This window comes from Triticum aestivum, chromosome 6D, assembly GCF_018294505.1.
Source record: "Triticum aestivum cultivar Chinese Spring chromosome 6D, IWGSC CS RefSeq v2.1, whole genome shotgun sequence".
In the NCBI taxonomy this organism is placed as follows: domain Eukaryota; kingdom Viridiplantae; phylum Streptophyta; class Magnoliopsida; order Poales; family Poaceae; genus Triticum; species Triticum aestivum.
Window position 1 is genome coordinate 345,268,719 of NC_057811.1, and position 13,379 is coordinate 345,282,097.

General features: G+C 47.2%; 1 protein-coding gene across 1 annotated transcript; it reads left to right on the forward strand.

The window, feature by feature from the left end:
- The first annotated feature begins 205 nt into the window (after positions 1-205).
- LOC123145030 (probable trehalose-phosphate phosphatase 1) lies at positions 206-4,096 on the forward strand. Its single transcript, XM_044564324.1, has 11 exons — positions 206-298; positions 1,386-1,547; positions 1,630-2,069; positions 2,153-2,293; positions 2,391-2,462; positions 2,639-2,740; positions 2,852-2,908; positions 3,059-3,160; positions 3,291-3,509; positions 3,609-3,701; positions 3,787-4,096. The coding sequence occupies exons 3-11, from the start codon at positions 1,788-1,790 to the stop codon at positions 3,835-3,837; spliced, it is 1,119 nt and encodes a 372-aa protein (XP_044420259.1). The 5' UTR covers positions 206-298; positions 1,386-1,547; positions 1,630-1,787; the 3' UTR covers positions 3,838-4,096.
- The last annotated feature ends 9,283 nt before the right edge of the window (positions 4,097-13,379 follow it).

The window sequence follows — 13,379 nt, forward strand, 5'->3', positions numbered from 1 at the left end:
AGGGTAGTGCAATGTGGTTATATCATGTGTCTGTGTTCGATGAATCTGGATGAAAAAAAGAAGAAGAAAATGTTTGAAATCGCGTGGGCTTCCCCGAGTGAACCTAGCAAATACATGGCGTAACAAAAACATGTAGGCGCCATTGAATTCTTCAAGATTTTCCTCGCCCTTTTTTTCCCAGCGCCTCTATAAATAGTCTTGGCATCGACGCCGCTCTCCCCCTCTCTCCTCTCCTTCCTCTCCTCGCGTATTGTTCGACCCCCCGCTCTCGTCCAATCCAAGTCCCTTTCATACTAAGGTGTGCATGTTCTTCTTCTCCTAGCCAGTCGCCTAGTTTACTTGCTCGCATGCAATGCTCGGTTGGTCAAATATTTGTTCTCGAGGAGTGTTCTTCCATGTTCTTTCGTGTTGATACTTCTGCCGAAAGGCACAGCAAGTGCCAAAGCTGGGCTGAAATTTGCTGGGGGACTCTTCTCTTCGTCCTCCTCCTCCTCTCTCTCACTATGAAATTTGCCAGATAATAACTGGTTGCAATTTGCCAGGGGACCAGAGCCTGCTATTGGACTGAATCCCCTTCTCTTGATTACCATTGAATCCCCTTAGACTGATTTGCTAATGTCCTGCATATTTTTTACTCCATAGCATTTAGCAGTGTGTATATGGGCGAGGTTCTATTAATTATTTCGTTTCTTACAAATCTTCCGCTGAAGATTTGGTCGTCGAGAACAAGGTTGAATTACCGAACTGATAGTCAAGTCAAACGTTTGAAACTTGGCCTTTTCCCACGAACCTGCTGTAACCTGACGTTCTCATGCTTCCATCATAGCTTGGTTACAACACAGGAGCTGACGTTCTTACGCTTCGGTCATGGCTTATAGCGGTACAATTGATTTCTTCAGATTCGCGCCTCTCGCAATTTAATCGCGCTAAACTTGCGTACAGAATATAGATGCGTTAGGTTTACCTACCGTTCTTAAGTTCAGAAGCAGAAACAGAAACACTCACCAGGGCATTAACACCTGGGCCAGAGCACACATGGCATCAGACATCAGTGATTGGGTCGGCATATCATTGCAGATGTTTATATTCTTTCAGAAAATGTTAATAGTACAAGGTTAAGCATCATATTTCTTTTGGCAATTAGTTTACCGTACCTTAACCATGGTTAAGGCCAACCCAGCTATCTGCAAGTTTTTACTTTGACATTTTCCCTTTTCTTTCTGCTTTTTCTGGATGTTGTTTTCTTCCTCTATCACGATAGAGACACAGATTTAACATGGCTTGACACTTGATCCATGTGTGGTTGTCGACGTCATGGAAGTAACAGCCTGCTATTTGGTCTTTCCGGGTAACTGAAAAGATCCTCTTCTTCTTGATGCGTGCAGTGACACCTTCTGAACATCGGAGTTTTTTCGGAAAGGAAGTTGAAACCTCAGCCTCTGCATCATTCTGAACATTGGAGTTAACGGAGCTGGCTTTGCATGGCTTTTCCTATGTGCCAATCCAGTCTTGTGATATAGATGTGTCATCTCTCTCTGCATGACAAGGTAAATATCATCCTGAATTACCTTCCCTTTTCTCATGGAGCAGACGCCCTTTCCCTAACGCCATCCTACCTTCTGTCCTCAGTTCTCAGGTACTCTTCTGTTGATGAACTTCCTCCACACCTGCAGTGACAAGAAAACGCTGAAGAAGTGGTTCTTCATCGACAAGACAGTGGGCTAAGAAAATCCAGCTGAAAGAGAGACGACCGCCGTACCGAGCACACTTTTTCTTCGTCCGACCCGATGGATTTGAGCAACGGCTCACCGGTCATCAGTGATCCGATGGCAATGAGCCAGTCGTTGATGGGAGTGCTGCCTTCCAACATGATGCCGTTTTCAGTCAGGCCCGGGGGTTACTCCGGCGCTGGTGGCGCCGGCGTAAACGTCAGCAGGCGCAAGATCGAGGAGGTCCTCGTGAGCGGGCTGCTGGATGCCATGAAATCCTCGTCGCCACGTAAGAAGCACAACGTGGTCTTCGGCCAGGAAAACCTGCCTGAAGAAGATCCTGCCTACAGTGCATGGATGGTAAGAAGATTGACTTATTGAGCCGTAGTCTAGTTACAATGCCTCTTCTGAAGAAATTTACAGATATGCGTCTTGTGCTGCAGGCAAAATGCCCCTCTGCTCTGGCTTCCTTCAAGCAGATCGTAGCCAGTGCACAAGGCAAGAAGATTGCGGTCTTCTTGGACTACGATGGCACACTGTCGCCGATCGTCGACGACCCTGAAAAAGCCGTCATGTCCCCTGTGGTAAATCAGAATAACCTGCTTAAACTAGTAACATTTCTTGGTTATCAACCGATGAGCACCTGCTTATAGTTGTCCCAAAAACTTTTTCTCACCTTAGATGAGAGCTGCTGTGAGAAACGTCGCCAAATACTTCCCCGCCGCCATCGTCAGCGGAAGGTCCCGGAAGAAGGTACTGATGACTATACTAACTCTTTGCACATGTCACCTGTACTGATATCAGAATCCTCCCCAGTGATATGCAATTGTATGCCTGATTAATTTGATATATGCATGTTGGATATCAGAATCCTAGTGATATGTTATTAATGCCTGATTAATTTGATGGTTTCACTCTGATTTATGCAGGTTCTTGAATTCGTAAAACTGAAGGAACTCTGCTATGCTGGAAGTCATGGGATGGACATAATGACATCTTCTTCAGCACATTATGAACACAATACTGAAAAGGTGAGCATTTCCTGCTCATTTGTTTCAGAGATGATAACATTCCCGGTCTTTTCGCATAAACAAAAATATGTTATTATTGCAATTCTTACGGTTCCTGAACTCTACTTGTAGGGCAAAGAAGCCAACCTCTTCCAACCTGCTCGCGATTTTCTGCCTATGATCGATGAGGTGCGCTTCTTCTTACTTAACTCTGATGAAGCTGACAAACTGTAATACTTTAGTCGACTGGACAGCTGAAACTTCAGAAAATGACAGGGATTCCATTCATGCAAAGTTCAGTGATTCTTGTGTTGTACTAATGGGTATTTTCGGCAACAGGTTTCCAAGGCCCTCTTGGAAGTCACGAGCGGAATCGAAGGCGCGAGCGTTGAGGACAACAAGTTCTGCGTGTCTGTTCATTACCGCAACGTAGACGAGAAGGTAAAAAGAAACCCTGCGCCTCAAGCACTGGATGCTCTGTTTTGCCTCTTCTCTCGGTCTCTCCTTCCATGGACGGCATGCACCTGCACTGCAGATTCGCCTGACAGTTTTGCCCGCTTGCTGATCGCAGGACTGGGAGCTGGTCGCACGGCTCGTAAACGAGGTGCTGGAGGACTTCCCCGCTCTCAAAGTGACCAACGGGCGAATGGTTTTAGAGGTTCGTCCGGTGATCGACTGGGACAAGGGGAAGGCCGTCGAGTTCCTGCTTCAGTCGCTCGGGCTGAGCGACTCCGAGAACGTGATCCCCATCTACATCGGCGACGACCGCACCGACGAAGACGCGTTCAAGGTTCCCATTTCTTTCTCCGGCAGCTGTGCAGTCCATTCAGATCTTTGATCCAATTGTAAACTGTAAGCTCATGGTTTTCTTCCCCGTTGGTTCCATCAGGTGCTTCGGGAGAGGAACTGCGGATACGGGATACTGGTCTCGCAGGTGCCCAAGGAAACCGAAGCCTTCTACTCGCTCAGGGACCCGTCTGAAGTAAAGCTCTTTCTAGTTTTATTGTGCTCTGCTCCTGCTGGCTCTGTTCAGCGAGTGGATTCCTGATCGTTTGGTTCTCGTGCAGGTGATGGAGTTCCTGAACTCCTTGGTGAGGTGGAAGAAGCACTCGCTATGAACAAACAGGAGATGACTAGTTTCCGAGGCGACAGTTTTGCAGCGCTGGAAACCGTAGCTAGGGTCGAATGATGTTGCCGTCCCCTGTTAATTCGTTTAGGTTGATTGATATTCTTGTACTGCTAGTCATGTTCTTTGCCACCGAGAAATTTGATCGGTGGCTGTGTTGGTCTCTTGACATTGTATTTCGCAAGCAAGATAGGCCTTTTCCCTCGCCTTCAATGCTGATAAATAAACTGGAGCCCCACCTTTCCTGTCGATGTTCCCTGTTCGTATTGTTTTTTTAGTGAGTTCCAGTTTCTACCCACTAATTAGCAGTTTTGATTCCCCACAAATAAAATTAGTCCTAAAGATGCCACAATAAATTTGAATCAGAAGAAGTAACAGTTTTGACACTGATTGGCGCTCATCCATCTTTCAGAAATTGCGTGTGCCGCTAATAATCATTTTGACGGCAGCATGTGATATTGACAAGAGTAGACGTCCATCACCCTGCCGCCATGAAATCATGTAGAAGAGGCACTCTCCGCATCTAAAGGTGGTAGCCTAGCGCTTCATGTTTCCATTGACTGTTATAACAGCGCGTGGTCCAGACATCTTGTGTTTGAGGAGATAGGCATAGTGCGGGATCGCATTAAAGCGAGCGAACGCGGTTCGTCCGAGTAGTGCATGATAGCCACTGCGGAAAGGGACGATGTCGAAGATCAAGTCTTCGCTTCGGAAGTTGTCTGGCGAGCCGAAGACGACTTCCAATGTGATTGAGCCCGTGCAGCGGGCCTCTACACCAGGTATTACTTCTTTAAAGGTAGTTTTGGTGGGCTTGACTCTTGACGGATCAATACCCATTTTGCGGACTGTGTCCTGATAGAGCAGGTTAAGGCTGCTGCCGCCGTCCATGAGGACTCGCGTGAGGTGGAATCCATCAATAATTGGATTGACGGATACTGGTCGGATGGTCTCTGCGATCGAAAGTGATCGGACAGGCTGACCATGGGTTGAATTTTGGGGCGACTGGCTCTATCGCATAGACGTCCCTTAACGCGCGCTTGCGCTCCCGCTTGGGGATGTGAGTAACGTATATCATATTCACCGTTTTGACCCTGGGGGAAATTTTCTTCTGCCCCTGTGCTCGATGGGCGAGGCTCCTCATCGTCGTCCTCGTTGGGCACCCTTTCTCCTTATGTTCGGTATTTAACTTACCGGCCTGTTTGAAGACCCAATAACTTCTGTTGGTATGGTTGGCAGGCTTGTCGGGGGTGCCGTGAATCTGGCGAGGTCGATCAAGTATTCGGTCCAAGCTAGATGAACCGTCTTTGTTTCTTTTGAATTGCTTCTTCCGCTGACCGGATTTGGAGCCACTGAATCCGGCGTTGACCGCCGTGTCTTCGGTATTGTCATTGTTGCTTCGACGCTTGTGTTTGTTGCGTCGGGGCCTGCCGTTGCCGTTTCTGACTTCAGAAGTGCCGGGCACTGGTAGAAAAAAGCCCTTTAGTCCCGGTTCGCAACAGCCTTTAGTCCCGGCTGTGCAACCGGGACTAAATAAGCGTAAAGGCTTTAGTCCCGGTTCTCGTGGCTGACCGGGACTAAAGGCCCGTCCACGTGGCCGCCAGGGGTCCGTCGGGGCGGAGGACCTTTAGTCCCGGTTCTCGTGGCTAACCGGGACTAAAGGCCTCGTTCGTAGGTTTAGGGTTTTAGCCCCCCTAAACCTGGTTTCTTTTTAATTTGTAGTGTTTTATTTCTTTTATATTTTATTTTGTGTTTTATTTTAATTTTGATGAAGTTTCAGTACACATATTCTACGCTACTATATACATGCATATGAAATTTAAAACAAGAAGAATTCAAGAGGAATATATAATATATATTCAATCTCGGGTGACCATATACAACTTCGAACAAGTTTCCATACACAATTAGGATGGATGACCATATACAACTTCGAACAAGTTTCAATCTCGGGTATGCATATAAATTTCTTCGTCCTCGGTATAGTGTTCCCCTTTAGGATTGATGACTTCCCTCATGAAAAATCCTGCTAATTCTTCTTGAATTGGTCGGAAGCGAGCTTCTGGACTAAGCCTCCTCCGCAAGTTATCCGTCGCGTTCCGCACGCTATCCGATGCCTTCCGCTCAGAGGTGTGTCTCCGGATGTTCTCACAAACATAGTATCCACATAGATTGGTCCCCGATGGCTGCTTATCCACATTAACTAACCTTCTGAAATCTAGCTCATGTTTGAATTCACCGACAATTTCTTCTGAGAACCGTCTCCAAACCCTACAGGGCAAAGAAAATTAAATGAACAAGGGAGTTATTAGTTACTTGATATTAGGAAATGAACGAAAGAGACCGATCGATATAGAGCTCAAATGATTGAAAATAATTACTTTTGCAGCATTTTTCTCATGTCGGCCCAACGCTTTGGATCCGAATCCATGGAGTCCATGATTAGAACTCTGGAGGTGTGAAGTTCAATATTTAGCAGAATCCAGTGGAACCTGCGGACACGTTACATGCACAGTCACGCATAACTCATCGATTAGACATACCATGCATGGAGTAAACAAAAGAGAATGGGCACAAGAGAGAAACACTCACCCAAAATGGTAAGGAAATAGAATATGACTTTTGAGTTGATGCTTTCTAAGAAACTTGTACAAGTCTTTCTCCACGTCTTCAGGGTGATTTTGTAAGACATGTCCATTAACGATATGTGGGTCAATGAACCCAACATCATGGATGTTTCTTATTTTGCATTCCCAAATCTTCAATCTGCACAATAGCATACGCAACAATATAGTTAGGACAATATATATATATATATATATATAGTGCAGGCAATGAAGAACGAGATGAGGTAGAAATAAATCACTTACAAAACGTAGCAACTCAGCATAGATTTGTCGAGGTCGCGCAGATTGAACAGCTGGAACAATTCACTCATAAGAACTTGTATAGAGTACCGTTTGGTGTGATGCTCATCTGTAACATCCGCATAAACATATTCTTTGTCGGCCCATGTTATGAATTGCTTGTACCAACGTAGCAGATTTCGCATTTGTGGTGGTAGACTCTTTTCCCGCGCAGGCTCGACGAGAGGCCCATTCCGCACATATTGTAATGCTATCTCAAATACTGGCTCATCCTCAAGGCCTAAGAAGGCACGAAGAGTCAAACCCATCTCGGACGCTTGCTTCATGGCACTCGCTACAGTCAATCCAAGTGCTGCCGCAGCTGCTATGATCTCGGGGTCCTCTTCCAGACCAGCTTTCACTATGAGCGGGGGGATCGATTGTTTCTTCTGCATCCCGAGCTGGTCAACTTGTTTCCCGCTTTTTTTACTTTCTTCTTTCTCCACTGGATGGGCCAACCGGGACTAAAGCCCCTCCCGTCCGCCAGCTGGATGGGCCTTTAGTCCCGGTTGGCCTGGCCAACCGCGACTAAAGGCCTTCGGGGACCTTTAGTCCCGGTTGGCCAGGCCAACCGGGACTAAAGCCCCTCCCGTCCGCCAGCTGTCGACCGAGCGCGCTGGGCCCAGATAGTTGGTCGCGGGTCTCCTCCCGAACCGCGACTAAAGACCCCTTTTGTCGCGGTTCGATTATTTTGGGGACTAATGGGGGCGTATGGAAGCCTCTTTTTCTACTAGTGGGGGTCGCAGGTACTGTTGACGCTACGGGCTAGCCAGCTATCTTCGCCCGCGCAAAAGCGGGTCATGAGTGATGTAAGTGTTGGGGAACGTAGTAATTTCAAAAAATATCCTACGCACACGCAAGATCATGGTGATGCATAGCAACGAGAGGGGAGAGTGTTGTCCACGTACCCTCGTAGACCGAAAGCGGAAGCGTTAGCACAACGCGGTTGATGTAGTCATACGTCTTCATGATCCGACCGATCAAGTACCGAACGCACGGCACCTCCGAGTTCAGCACACGTTCAGCCCGATGACGTCCCTCGAACTCCGATCCAGCCGAGTGTTGAGGGAGAGTTTCGTCAGCACGACGGCGTGGTGACGATGATGATGTTCTACCGATGCAGGGCTTCGCCTAAGCACCGCTACAGTATTATCGAGGTGGACTATGGTGGAGGGGGGCACCGCACACGGCTAAAAAATCAAATCAATTGTTGTGTCTTTGGGGTGCCCCTGCCCCCGTATATAAAGGAGCAAGGGGAGAGGTGCGGCCGGCCAGGAGGAGGCGCGCCAGGAGGAGTCCTACTCCCACCGGGAGTAGGACTCCCTCCCTTCCTTGTTGGATTAGGAGAAGGGGGGAAAGAGGAGGAAGAGAGGAAGGAAAGGGGGGGCGCCGCCCCCCTCTCCTTGTCCTATTCGGACTAGAGGGGGAGGGGCGCGCGGCCCTGCCCTAGCCGCCTCTCCTCTTCTCCACTAAGGCCCACTATGGCCCATTAAACCCTCGGGGGGTTCCGGTAACCCCTCCGGTACTCCGGTAAAATCCTGATTTCACCCGGAACACTTCCGATATCCAAATATAGGCTTCCAATATATCAATCTTCATGTCTCGACCATTTCAAGACTCCTCGTCATGTCCGTGATCACATCCGGGACTCCGAACAACCTTTGGTACATCAAAACTCATAAACTCATAATATAACTGTCATCGAAACTTTAAGCGTGCGGACCCTACGGGTTCGAGAACTATGTAGACATGACCGAGACACGTCTCCGGTCAATAACCAATAGCGGAACCTGGATGCTCATATTGGCTCCCACATATTCTACGAAGATCTTTATCGGTCAGACCGCATAACAACATACGTTGTTCCCTTTGTCATCGGTAAGTTACTTGCCCGAGATTCGATCGTCGGTATCTCAATACCTAGTTCAATCTCGTTACCGACAAGTATCTTTACTCATTCCGTAATACATCATCCTGCAACTAACTCATTAGTTGCAATGCTTGCAAGGGTTAAGTGATGTGCATTACCGAGTGGGCCCAGAGATACCTCTCCGACAATCGGAGTGACAAATCCTAATCTCGAAATACGCCAACCCAACAAGTACCTTCGGAGACACCTGTAGAGCACCTTTATAATCACCCAGTTACGTTGTGACATTTGATAGCACACAAAGTGTTCCTCCGGTAAACGGGAGTTGCATAATCTCATAGTCATAGGAACATGTATAAGTCATGAAGAAAGCAATAGCAACATACTAAACGATCGAGTGCTAAGCTAACGGAATGGGTCAAGTCAATCACATCATTCTCCTAATGATGTGACCCCGTTAATCAAATGACAACTCATGTCTATGGCTAGGAAACATAACCATCTTTGATCAACGAGCTAGTCAAGTAGAGGCATACTAGTGACACTCTGTTTGTCTATGTATTCACACAAGTATTATGTTTCCGGTTAATACAATTCTAGCATGAATAATAAACATTTATCATGATATAAGGAAATAAATAATAACTTTATTATTGCCTCTAGGGCATATTTCCTTCAGTCTCCCACTTGCACTAGAGTCAATAATCTAGATTACACAGTGATGATTCTAACACCCGTGGAGCCTTGGTGCTGATCATGTTTTGCTCGTGGAAGAGGCTTAGACAACGGGTCTGCAACATTCAGATCCGTATGTATCTTGCAAATTTCTATGTCTCCCACCTGGACTAGATCCCGGATGGAATTGAAGCGTCTCTTGATGTGCTTGGTTCTCTTGTGAAATCTGGATTCCTTCGCCAAGGCAATTGCACCAGTATTGTCACAAAAGATTTGCATTGGACCCGATGCACTAGGTATGACACCTAGATCGGATATGAACTCCTTCATCCAGACTCCTTCATTTGCTGCTTCCGAAGCAGCTATGTACTCCGCTTCACACGTAGATCCTGCCACGACGCTTTGTTTAGAACTGCACCAACTGACAGCTCGACCGTTCAATGTAAACACATATCCGGTTTGCGATTTAGACTTGTCCGGATCAGTGTCAAAGCTTGCATCGACGTAACCATTTACGACTAGCTCTTTGTCACCTCCATAAACGAGAAACATATCCTTAGTCCTTTTCAGGTATTTCAGGATGTTCTTGACCGCTGTCCAGTGATCCACTCCTGGATTACTTTGGTACCTCCCTGCTAGACTTATATCAAGGCACACATCAGGTCTGGTACACAGCATTGCATACATGATAGAGCCTATGGCTGAAGCATAGGGAACATCTTTCATCTTCTCTCTATCTTCTGAAGTGGTCGAGCATTGAATCTTACTCAACTTCACACCTTGTAACACAGGCAAGAACCCTTTCTTTGCTTGATCCATTTTGAACTTCTTCAAAACTTTGTCAAGGTATGTGCTTTGTGAAAGTCCAATTAAGTGTCTTGATCTATCTCTATAGATCTTGATGCCCAATATATAAGCAGCTTCATTGAAAAACTCTTATTCAAGTATCCCTTTATGCTATCCAAAAATTATATATCATTTCCAATCAACAATATGTCATCCACATATAATATCAGAAATGCTACAGAGCTCCCACTCACTTTCTTGTAAATACAAGCTTCTCCAAAAGTCTGTACAAAACCAAATGCTTTGATCACACTATCAAAGCGTTTATTCCAACTCCGAGAGGCTTGCACCAGTCCATAAATGGATCGCTGGAGCTTGCACACTTTGTTAGCTCCCTTTGGATCGACAAAACCTTTTGGTTGCATCATATACAACTCTTCTTCCAGAAATTGTCACGACCGGTTTTTCAATAAAATATTTATTGAAAGACCAATCCCTTTTATGGACCAGTAAAGAAGAATTCCTTCTCACTAGTAGACAATATCTTGGTCACAGAAGAAAAATACCAGGAGTACTGAATATAATACAAGGTTGAGCGGAGTCTGCTCAACAATTTATTACATGAACACCGATAAAACATAACGACGGATGGGGTGGCATAACTACTAGCTCACGATAACAACGGTGGTGGAAATATCACCGCAAAGTGGGTGATACGACTCCTGAAAACTACAGCTCTTCGAGCGTCGGAGTGAGGCTCGAGGAGACTTATTGCGGGTGGCGGAAGCGTATATAATACAAGTGACCAATATCCAAGATCGCACAGGACTGACTGGGACTCCTCTAGGCGTCGGACGCACTATCAAACTCTTCATCCAAGAGATCGCCTTCGTCAACATCTGGCCAAATCAACAAGCCAGGTGAGTACTATGAAAGTCCTCGCAAGACAGTTTGGACATAAGATATAACAAATATAAACATGAAGCATATGAACAGATTAACCAGTGCGTTCAGACATAGAGATAATAATGCATGGGAAAATAACAGAGAAGTCGGGCGGTAGTCCTCCCGAAATCCCAAAATAAATACTGGGTGCCAAACGAGGGTCTGAATGACTCCTCGAGAGGAAACTGCAAGAATAGTAATACCAGTGCCAAACGAGGGTCTGAATGACTCCTCGAGAGGAAACTGCAAGAAGAATAATACCGGTGCCAAACGAGGGTCTGAATGACTCCTCAAGAGGAAACTGCAAGAATAATAATGCCGCAGTCGGGCGTCAGGGCGACACCACATAAAGGGCTTATAACAGAAAATAAAAGACAAACATGCCACAGTCGGACGTCTGAGCGACATCACATAAAGGGCTTATATTGTAGCTCAATAATTCAGTAGCTCGAGAACATAAATTATTACAAGTACGAGACAAATGTAAGGTTAGTCCATCCGCAGGAATAACAATTAAACTGGGTTTACCACTTGAGCTTGTCCACCGGGGATAAATTTCCACGAGGATAGATATGGAAATGCTGATCACCCTACTTGATCATGGATACGATGACTCAGAAGGATTTTGACTCTGCAGAGTTTGTACTTAACCACAGCCAACGGATTTCAGTAGTCACGGGGACTAGTTCCGTTTACGGTGTTTTGGAAGAAACACGTCTAACCAGTACACACCTATTCAACATTCCGAAGCCAGGGATCACCCTCGGCAACGTTCAAGAAAAACCTTGAGACGGGGAGGCTACAACCTCGCGTAGCATGGGATCAAATTTCTATACGCGCGCTCTAAGGGGGTGCCCCCCCTCTCGGTCCCAACCGGAAACACCCATGCCCCCTGACCGGATGACTGGCTTTAATCCAGGGCCATGGAACCATCATCCCAGCCCCTCTATTTGGTGTGTACACGGAAAGAGGTTACCAACTTACTAAACCGCATCCTGGCAAAAGAAACATGTGGTAGCACGGAAGGGAAAAGAACGATAACGTGACTCCGTCCACGTTAACGTCGGAATTAGTCGGATGACGCAAGGCTGGTATGCTACAATAGTACCACCTTGCTGCCCTTCATGTCACCACATGATTAGGCCATCTCTCACCAGAGATCATCGCAACTTTGGAACATACGGGTAGTTGCCTCACAAGCAACGAGGTACTCACCGACACTCATATGCCACGCACAAACTTACACGCAAACATGCAAAACACCTATCATATCAAAGGTTCAAACATGCTTGCCTGGTTCGGAGAAGTCGGAGTCTAGCTCGGCGAAGTTCGCGGCTCCGTCACCTCTTCCGGAACCTACGGCATAACGAAAAATGCATACTAACGTGAAAACCAACGCGTGCATAAAGTTGTTCCAAAAAATTTCCAAATAAATCCCATAAAAAACTAGACAAAATTTTAAGACTACCAGAAAAAGAATCACTCAAAAATCACCTTTTATTAAAAAGTTATAAAGGTTTCTGTCCAAGGACTCATCTGTAATGAAACAGAAAAGTTCCAGGGGCTTAACTGAGAAAACAGAAAACGCTTCGGAAAGAAACGCGCCAGCTCAAAGGGAAGACGTATTTGCCCGAAGGCGCCAACAGAAAACGTTTCGAGGGAGAAAAGAATAGAGGCTGACAGGGGGGGTCCACATGTCAGGTTTAAAAAGCTCGCCGGCGCCCGAAGACTGCGGTGGTCGCCGGCGTCGAACCACGGCGAGACAGGGAGATCGGAGTGTACCAAGAGCTTCAGCGTGTCCTTCCGCGTCGGTGGGTGGTGGACTCGACCGACGGAGAGCACCACGTCGACGGCGACACTTTCTCCGGCGGACGGCGGCTCGGGTGATGGTGGAGAACTCCGGTGGGTGCTGCAAACTCCGAATTGAAGCGCGGGTCAGGAGAGTGGATGCATAGGGAAGCTACTGGCAGGAGTTGGGGGTTAGAGGTGCACGCACGGGAGTGAATCGAGCTGGATCCCGTGGCGGGTCGCGGCGGCCGGAGCTGAGGAAGGAGACTTCCTCGGGGCGCTTCCAGTGGCTAGGCAGGGTCTTGGTGGAGTGCAGAGGTGGTGTGGGCTCGAGTTGAAGCTCGGGGCCTCTATTTATAGGCGGATCGAGGGGGTGGCCGTGAACGGGGTTGCTTCGGCGAGCAATTACGGCGAGGCAGTGTCTTGGCAGGGAGCTTAAGTGGCCAGGCAGCATCAGTGAGATGTACTGGTGTCGTTCCCCTGCTAATCCTGGTCGGTCTTGGCGTAATGGCGCCGGTCCACGGTGGGGTGGCGGCACGGGCATGACGGCGGCAGAGAGCGCGCTCC